At 37.7% G+C, this 9,983-nt stretch overlaps 1 protein-coding gene across 1 annotated transcript; it reads right to left on the bottom strand.

The window, feature by feature from the left end:
* Positions 1-1,481: 1,481 nt before the first annotated feature.
* LOC117400150 (enkurin-like) lies at positions 1,482-9,565 on the bottom strand. Its single transcript, XM_033999610.3, has 6 exons — positions 9,385-9,565; positions 5,437-5,582; positions 4,572-4,592; positions 4,050-4,279; positions 2,686-2,832; positions 1,482-1,757 (listed from the first exon to the last, which is right to left on the bottom strand). The coding sequence occupies exons 1-6, from the start codon at positions 9,459-9,461 to the stop codon at positions 1,584-1,586; spliced, it is 795 nt and encodes a 264-aa protein (XP_033855501.1). The 5' UTR covers positions 9,462-9,565; the 3' UTR covers positions 1,482-1,583.
* Positions 9,566-9,983: the final 418 nt, after the last annotated feature.

Below are 9,983 nucleotides of genomic sequence, written 5' to 3' on the forward strand. Positions count from 1 at the left end.
AGGTATGGGTGAATCAAGGTGATGGCAAGTTAATCAGTGATAAGTATATAAGAACATAAGAAAGTTTACAAACGAGAGGAGGCCATTCGGCCCATCCTGCTCGTTTGGTTGTTAGTAGCTTATTGATCCCATAATCGCATCAAGCAGTTTTTTGAAGGATCCCAGGGTGTCAACTTCAACAACATTACTGGGGAGCTGGTTCCAGACCCTCACAATTCTGTTTAAAAAAGTGCCTCCTATTTTCTGTTCTGAATGCCCCTTTATCTAATCTCCATTTGTGACCCCTGGTCCTTGTTTCTTTTTCCAGCTCGAAAAAGTCCCCTGGGTCGACATTGTCTATACCTTTTAGGATTTTGAATGCTTGAATCAGATTGCTGCGTAGTCTTCTTTGTTCAACACCGAATAGATTCCATTCTTTAAGCCTGTCTGCATATGACATGCCTTTTAAACCCGGGATAATTCTGGTTGCTCTTCTTTGCACTCTTTCTAGAGCAGCAATATCCTTTTTGTAGCGAGGTGACTTGAACTGAACACAATATTCTAGATGAAGTTTTAACATTACTTCCCTTGATTTAAATTCAACACTTTTCACTATATATCCAAGCATTTTGTTGGCCTTTTTTATAACTATATTTATAATCTAGATGAAGACATTTCTGAGTCAACATTAACTCCTAGATCTTTTTCATAGATTCCTTCTTCAATTTCAGTATCTCCAATATGGTATTTATAATGCACATTTTTATTGCCTTTGTGCAGTACCTTACACGTTTCTCTATTAAATGTAATTTGCTGTGTGTCTGCCAAGTTCTGAATGCTGTCTAGATCATTTTTGAATTACCTTTGCTGCTGCAAGGGTGTTTGCCACTCCTCGTATTTTTGTCATCTGCAAATTTAACAAGTTTGCTTTCTATACCAGAATCCAAGTCATTAATGTAGATTAGGAAGAGCAGAGGACGTAATACTGATCCCTGTGGTGCTCCACTGGTTACCTTGTTCCATTGTGAGTTTTTTAGTCAGTATTTTCTGTTTTCTACTTGTTAACCACTCCCTAATCCATGTGCATGCATTTCCTTGAATCCCTACTGCACTCAGTTTGAGAATTAATCTTTTATGCAGGGCTTTATCAAAAGCTTTCTGGAAATCTTAATAAACCAGTCTACAAAGACTAGCGTATCCTACTGCTTACACAGCAAAAATTGGAAATGACATTGCATTAAGTTTGGCGTTACGATATTGTTGCCAAACTGTAGCTGGACAATAAAAACAAGGAACAGAATCAATTGATTCAGTTTATTAATGTGACTAATATGTTACTGATTGCATCCCGTGTAGTCAGTTTTTTGGTTGAATACAGCAGGACCACTGGCTATGTTAGATAAAGAGAATACAATAATGGTTCATCTGGTTCCCACTTGCAGTATCTATGTAAAAACCAGTATGAACCACAGCTCATTTGTAAAATATACTTGACTGTAACAATAGGTGATATCATTTATTTAAAAGAAAATGTATTTACTTTGGATTGTATGATTTATTATTACACAAGATTACACTTATTTAACACAGAACCCTGTGGAAAGTCATCTATTTGCAATGTAGATCGTTTTGTGTCTCTCAATCATATCAATGTCTTTCTCCAGCTGTTTCATCTCTGTCTCCAGTCTTTCCTTGCGGTACTTCTTTGGTGTTGTGTCAGTGACTACAGAGATGCCCTGGTATTGGTGATGGAGCTCCCCCCAGTTCTTCTTTAGACCCTGACATCAATACAGAAAACATGCATTAGTCACATCTTATTTTCATCATAAAAAAAATTCGAGATTTTGGCAACTGTATTAAGATACGATCCTGCAATAATAATTATTGTACTGTATTTTTTAAAAATCAATGCACTGATTGACAACGAGAATGCTAATAACTGTATTGTTTTAAACAGACTTCTTTAAGCGTGTGACGCCCATTTGACTCAAATTTGGAGCCTTGCAAGTTACTTCTTGATTCATTTCCCAGTGACAGAGCATGTGTTAGGGGGCAAGGTCCTGTGGGAGAAGGCAAGGTCCTGTGGGAGAAGGCAAGGTCCTGTGGGAGAAGGCAAGGTCCTGTGGGAGAAGGCAAGGTCCTGTGGGAGAAGGCAAGGTCCTGAGGGAGGAGGCAAGGTCCTGTGGGAGGGGGCAAGGTCCTGTGGATGTGCTGCTCACACATTCCTACTCCTTCACATTTTCTTAATTTTTAGGCTCATATTAAATGTGATAATGACAACCTACATATCACATACAAATAACATACTGCTTATATTATCATGGCCAATATTTAGACCCCCCCCCCCCCCCCCCCCCTCCAAGACCTTTCCAAGATCCAAGATTATATGAAAATATCAATACTGGTACTGTATGTTTTTATTCTGAAAAAAAAACAAAAACATACAAGCTGTTCTAAATAGAAAAAAAATGATTCTGCTGCTTTCAAACATGCACGCACACACAAACACACACACACACTCACGCACACGCACACACGTGCACACACACAGACATGCATGCACGCACGCACACACACACACACACACACGGAGCTTTTCACAGTAAAAGCATAGCAAAGTGTAATAAAGCACAGTGAATGCATCCTAAAGCACAGATAACAGATGGTAACTTTGATAAGGGCTATGAGATGCTATTATTAGCTTACCTGGAGAACTGCATCCCTTTCTTCATCAGAGAGCTGCTTCATTGATCCTTGTCGAATCCGCTCCTTTATATAAGCATCATACTCTTCCTGGGCCCTCTGCACCTCTTCGTTTCGCTTTATCAGATATTCAGGAGTCTGTCCATAGTCCTGCAGGGGGCATGCATTAAAGCAAATATTATTCAAGGGATTCAATCTCAATATTTTGCAAGGCACAGTAAATGACAAAAGAGCAAATTTTCACATTTGATTTTCAGGACCTCAATGAAGTTACAAGGGTTGCTTGTATGGCAGACCTGTTAGCTGGCCCCCATTAGAAAGAACAAGAGCCTCCCACAGTGACAAAATTGCTTACATTCTAAAATTATACTGTAAAGGTGGCAGAGACTATGTTACCTCCTGAGGAAAGAGATTTGCTCCCTTTCTTGTATAAAGATATAAGTGAAGAAAAGCAGTGCTAACATGGCTTGTTTATTATTACTAGACCTTTTTATTATCACATTGTCACTCTGTCCTTTTCACATCAAATAGAGTACATTAATAGCTTGATTAAATATACAGATGTTAATCATTGAAGTAAGTAAATGGCAAAAAAAAAACATTTTGGCAAAGCGAGTTAACTAAAACGCTGAGATTATCCTCTCTACAGATGACCAGAAATCTCTCTCCTGCATTCTAGTAAGTGAACATCCCCTGCAAATTCAGTCCAGTCGGCTAATAGTGCCAAATCTGGGTGTCTTGTTTAAGGTTTTTATTTAGAGTTCTCATTAAAAAAAAATAGGAACCCTTATGCACTGGTGATGTGTGACTGTCCATCTACATGGTGAAAACCAGAACTACCTTGACTTTGCACCAATTGCCACCAAACTGTTATCATACACTCCTAGCCTCCTACTGATGTGTCAGATTGCATGTGGCTATCATCTTAATTTTATTTTAACCATTCATGAACTGAGCAATTATAAGGGTCCTCTATTTGTGGATGCATGTTTTATGGCTAAACCCTGACTCTTTTCGTTTGGACGACCTGTGTCAGATTCAAACCCAGACATCGAGAGGTGAATTGTATGAAAGGCTGGAGAACTATGCTGTTGTTACTTGTAACTAGAAATGTTGCATAATATGGCTTAAGCAGCTTTACCTTTAAGATGTTAAGGCGTTTTGAGTTCACAAAATGTGGATTTCTGTTTTTACTTCTATAGCACCATCTTCTGGATGAATATTGTAATTGTGCTGTTATTTTAAAGATCACTACAATGTTTATACAAGAGGGGAAAGTCAAATCTGAATTATCGAAAGATATACAGTACATTTCTTGTTCTCTGGAGTTGTCAATCAACATCATGATAATTATTGCATTGCCATACCTTTTTATTTGTGAATTTTGGAACAAGCCCTGAAGTGTCAAGAAGTTGCTTGTCTCCTCTTCTTGTGTCCACATAGTTTGGTTGGGGCTTCTTTGGCACTGACATAATAGTTTCAACGGCGTTGGTTTTGATGAAGTTCTTCTTGGTCTGAATCCCCATGACTGGGTGATCGGTTCTGAGTGGTACTCGAGGTTTCTTCTGATCATCACACAGCTTTTTTAATGGTTTCTCTGTAAAATCAATACAATCATCTTGTTTTCCAAGAGATTCAGTACTTCTTTTAAAAGCCTCGAATACAGATTTGTGTTTAAGCCAGCGCAATCAATGATGAGCCGCATAGCTTGGAATGTGTTCATTCTGGTCTTCGATATTTTTTTCAGAAGCAGCTCATAAGCAATACTGCCAAAATAACTAAATATACTAACCTGTTGCCAAATTCTTTCTTTTCTTTTTGTCTTATGTATCTTTAAATAACTATATTAACTAACAAAATGAGCTTTAGTATTGTAAATATATATTTACCAAGTAGTCCACCTTCAGTAGCTGTAAAGAACAAAAAATAATTACTATTCGAGAGACATATGCTGATCTCTCATATATGAGGGATTACTCTACATCAGTGGTCCTCAAGAATTATTGATCATGGGTTCTTCTGCATATTTCTCATAAAGTCAAGAGAATTTATAAGGTCTTGGCATTTATCAAACTACTTATTTCAAAATATAAAATTAAAATACATTAAAATACATATTTATCAAATGGAATAAAGCAGAGATTGAGAGCAAGGAGTAGTAGGTGGTAGTGCCTTTAGTTCCTCTACTACTGCTTCAGTATTGCAGTCATCCAGAGTATGCCAGTTGGCATTGTGGGCACTCCAGTCTCACAAGCACAACTTTGTCCATGGGCACAGCTTTGAAGACCACTGCTTTATGGTTAACAGCACAGCACCTGCTTTCCATAGGATTATCCCCCTGCCCTTAATTTCTGTACAGTTTTGTCAGTATTTTTAAACAGCTAAACTCAGGATAATTGGTTTAAATATATCATTTAACAAATGCCAGTAATTCTGAGGTTTTTTTTGCCCTGAACTGAATTTGTTGGAATGCTGAAAAACAGTTTTTAATTTACTCTAATACCAAAAAACACCTGTTTAAATTGTATGTGGTTCTATGGTAAGATACTAATGTCTGATTAACTGTTTCTGTGTTTCAGTGGACAGAAATATTGATCCATTTATTATTTTTGTTTTGTTTACAAAATGCTTTTTACATTCAGGGGTCAGAAAATTCAGATATTCCTTTTACAGGAATTAGAGCTCCCGGCTAAGCACTCTAGCTTACATTAATACACAAACTTGTTTACTGTCATTTCTTTAGCAGTGGCTTACTGTCAGCAAGTTTTGGTTCCTTTGAGTGTTTCTGCAAAAACTTTTCTGGAGAAGGAACATCTACTTTAACTGGTCCCATGGTTTTGTTTGGCGCTTTGTGCCTTTGGGTTTCTTCTTTGACAGTTTCCCGAAACTTTGATGTGTGTCTGTAATATACAAAACCAAATATTACTGTATGTAATACCACTTTTAAAATCAGAAAATGATAGCTATTTTTCTGTTTTATAGGTGACTTTGCTTGCCAGTCTAAACACAACTATTGAGAGGAACGGTAGTTCCTCACACCAAGTTATCAGCGAGAGTTACTGCCAGAGACTCTATACAGCAAGGATAGTTTATGTGTATTTTTCAGTACAGCAATGATAGCTTTCAGGGTATTGGGGGAAAAGCACCATTTCACTTTTAAATTTGTAGTTCCCAGCACTCTTAGGTGAAATGTAGAAAAAAAGTAAATACCTGTCATACAGTAAGAGAAATAAGTCGCCAAAGTAAGGTAAAAATGTTCTTCTCCTTCTTTTTCTCCCGTTTTTTGCAAACTTCTGCAGACCCCAGGTACTTTTATCCATGCATATGTATATTACAGGACATCAAAGTTTAATGACAATTAACCTGTTTTGTCAACATGGAAATATACTAGGGAATGCACTTATTGTGATGTCTATATCATTTATATTAAATGATTTATTTATGTTGTAAAATTGAACATTTACCTGCAAAAAATATCTTTTTTTAAATATAATATAAATATAAAAAAGGTCTGGCATGCGCTGGATTTGATGAAACTATAACCTTCAGTTTGCAAGCGAGTTATACTGTCAGTGCTACACGATTAGTTGAGAAAATAAGCACTATTTTGAAAGATGAAGTCAGCCATCTGAGAATTCTCTGGACTTATTTTGGAGATTTTTCGATTGAGTCATATTCATTATCATCATCATCATCATCATTCTGAGCTTCTGATCGTGATCTTGAAATTTTGGTTTCCTGTCAGTGTAATGCTCATTGTGGTCCCTAGTGGCAAAAGGAAGTACGGTTCCTCTTGCGTTACTGGTTAATTTCCAAGAATTAGCTGTGTGCTGAAGGATAGCCTATAAATTTGGTAAAAGTAAAACATTAATAAATATTGATATAAATGAATACATAAATCAATACATACACATTTCTTTCTTTATCTCTCTTGATATTTATTTATTTATTTTTCACTATCAGATATAAACACTGCCATTTACACTGTATGAAATGAAAATAAAAACTCAACAGTTCTTGTTCAATTGTATATTAGTGAAGATTTTTGTACATAAAGGTCGTCATGCTTTCATATTTATTTATTTATTTATTTATATTTTAAATTTAGTAGTTGCCAATTCGTTTTTTGTTGTTTTCTCCCCAATTTAACAGTGTCCAATTACTTTTTAGGCTCGGCTCACCACTACCACCCCTGTGCTGTCCTCCGAAGTGTGTGCCGTTAGCCGCCCGCTTTTTTTGCACACTGCATACTCACCATGCAGCCACCCAGAGCTACAGTGTCGGAGGACAACGCAGCCCTGGGCAGCTTACAGGCAAGCCTGCAGGCGCCCGGCAAGACCACAGGGGTCACTGGTGTGCGGTGAGCTGAGGACACCCTTGCCGACCTAATCCTCCCTCCCCCCGGGGGACGCTCGGCCAACTGTGTGCCGCCCCCTGGGAGCTCCTGTCCTCGGTCGGCAAAGGAATAGCCTGGACTTGAACCGACAACGTCCAGACTATAGGGTGCATCCTGTACTCTACGCGAGAGCTTTTACTGGATGCGCCATTCGGGAGCCCCCGCTTTCATATATTTTTACTTTCAAATTAAAAAATCTATTGTAACGACCTGGACAATTGCTTTGTTGTAGGACTTGTTGTCTGTTCAGTTTGTCTCGTATGTCTTTTATGTTACATATATTGTAAGGGGAACGGGTCATGCCGTTACTTAGCATGGAAAGGGGGAGTGAGTGAATAAGTGGGGAGAATGTGTGTTTTCGGGGGTTGCACAGCATGCATGTGACTGGTTGATGAGCAGGACAGCAGTGGGAAACGACGGGAAGTTATATAAGGGGGTGCATGAGCCTGGGGACTGGAGACAGTCCAGTGCTGAACTTGAATGAGAAACTGTGAGTGCGACTGAGCGAGCGTGTGAGCCGTGACCGGACAGAATACGCAGTGAAAGTGCCAAGACTAAAATGTAGGGTTATTATTTTGGTGTCATGAATTCCGGCCTCTGACAGGAATTCTCTGTATTTCAAATAAAACAAACATTTTGAGAATTCAACACCATCTCCCGGAGTACTACTTCCTAAACATGAAAACGTCCCAGCATGCATCTTTCCATACTCCGTTGAGTCGTTTGTAATTTTTCAGTCATTTTTGCATTGAGGGTCCAGGTTTAGCACTGGCAGCATGCACTGGTTGAAGACTTTCCTCTTGAAGAATAAGGGTAGTTTCCCTTTCAGAACCATGCTTAATCTTCCAAAGGCACTCCAGCCCATTTTTGCTCTTCTGTTGATTTTGCACATTTGGTTCTCCGTTACCGAAACTAACTGTCCTTAGTATATGTAGTTATTTGCTTCTTCAAGCTTGATCCAATTGACTTCAATTGCCTGTGGAGTGGTATATTTATTGAACGTGACTTGTCTTCTTCAGGTTCATTTTCAAACCCACTTTGATGCTAGCCTTGTGTAGTTCTTGTATACTTGTTTGTAATTCTTTTGGGCACGTTGTAAATATGAGCAAAACGCCCCAATGGTTTCTTGAAACTTGGCTCTTGTTTTTGATATCTCCACTTTAAATGGCTGGGCACTTTTGATAACTTGGTGTTTTTTCACATTTCCAATGTGTTTTTGTTTCAGATACATTACACAGGCCCATTTAACATAAACCAGATGTGAAGACCTCTAATTAAAACATTTTTAAAACAAAACTGACACTTCTTCACAACCAACTCACACAAAGGTTGTATTTTCAGCTGGTAAGTGTAAATTAGATACAGTTACGCAGTCTAGGTCACATTACAATATAAGATTTGCATTTGTCTGTCAAGGGCTGTGTTTCTAATGAAAGCCCAAGAGTATACAAATCGCCTCTTATATTTCAGTGTCTGTCAGCCACCTGAGCATACAGACACTTCTCAGGCTTCTGTCATCTCATTGTCTAGGCAATGATGTCAGTTCTGTTTTTTTTCCACCAACAACAATGATCACTTGAGTGGTGATGGAAATCAGAGGAGAGATGAAATCGTGCCCATTAGATGTGATGTAATTCACAAGGGACTTTAAGATCCAGTGTGGTGTGGACGTTTTTAAGGAATAGAAAAGAAATAAGATTTACAACCAAGTTCTAACTGTATTTTGCAAACTTGATAGTTACGAGAATAATCAGATGTCTGGTGTAAATAGGCTACTATTGCATACAATTATTTACATTACGTCATTAATACATTATTGCAGCACAGGGCACAAAAAACCAAACAAAAGACTTTGCGTGAGAGGACTGTGTTCTTTAATACATACTGAGATGAGTAACACGCTATATTATTTAAAATGAATTATACACGATGCAACTCAATAATGGATATAAAATACGGCAACGTTTGTTTCTGCGTCAATAATAGGATTATAAAGGAAAGAAAGAAAGAGAAAAATCTCGCAGTAACCTTCAGCAAACACAGTAACCTTCAATCTCTGGCATAAAAATTAAGTCGTTTCTAAAATAATAAATACATAAATAAATAAATAAATAAATAAATAAATAAATAAATAAAAAGTTAAAAAATATATTTTTCCTGAATTCATTTAGTTAACCAACGATAGGCAAAACAAGAAGCCAGCGTCGATAATGTAAATATATGCAGTACAATACAAATGATGATAAAATCACATTTGAAAAAAAAAAGGGGATAATTCAAACGTTATTAATTGTTTAATAACTCACCTCGGCTGTTTGGTAACTTTAACCTCCTCTCGGGGTATAAGATTATAAATGCTTTCGGCAGGAAGCATATCTGCCATTATGACTAAATATAAAAAATGAAATTATAAAATCGAAATCCAACTTGAGTTTGGAGAACTCTGGTGCAAATGGCTGCTTGATTGATTTGTTTAGCAACTGTTGCCCTTGGATACGGTTTCCTTAGTAACAAGTTCTAGTTGCTACAATACCCAGTGTCGTCTCAGGCTAAAGCCAAGAAGAGGTGAGGATGTGTTGTTGTTTTTAGCTCTTTATTAATTTCATTTGAAAACTTTGCTTATGTCTCTTTACATAAAAAGTTGCACCCAGTATCTAGCATAGTTCGATTGCAACTTACGCAACCAGTTCAAGCGGCTGGCAAAGCGGCAAGCAGGGGAACATGTTGCAATCAGCAGAATGGCAGTGAGCCACTCACAGGCCCTTTACAATAAAGTAAGGATGGAATGGCTTCTTGGAACGTCCCGCAAAGAAGCCCTGACACAAAGGATCACACTCATTTGCTGTTGCTAAAGGCAATGGACAAATTCTTAAATACAGTTATGTAGTTCAATGCAACCATTTCG

Source organism: Acipenser ruthenus, chromosome 4, assembly GCF_902713425.1.
Source record: "Acipenser ruthenus chromosome 4, fAciRut3.2 maternal haplotype, whole genome shotgun sequence".
NCBI lineage: Eukaryota > Metazoa > Chordata > Actinopteri > Acipenseriformes > Acipenseridae > Acipenser > Acipenser ruthenus.

Coding starts and splice junctions, on each gene's coding strand:
- LOC117400150 (XM_033999610.3), bottom strand. CDS start 9,461: ATGGCAGATATGCTTCCTGCCGAAAGCATTTATAATCTTATACCCCGA. Junction 4,280..4,571: donor TACTGAAGGTGGACTACTTG/GTAAATATATAT, acceptor TTGATTTTACAG/AGAAACCATTAAAAAAGCTG. Junction 1,758..2,685: donor AAAGGGATGCAGTTCTCCAG/GTAAGCTAATAA, acceptor TATTGATGTCAG/GGTCTAAAGAAGAACTGGGG.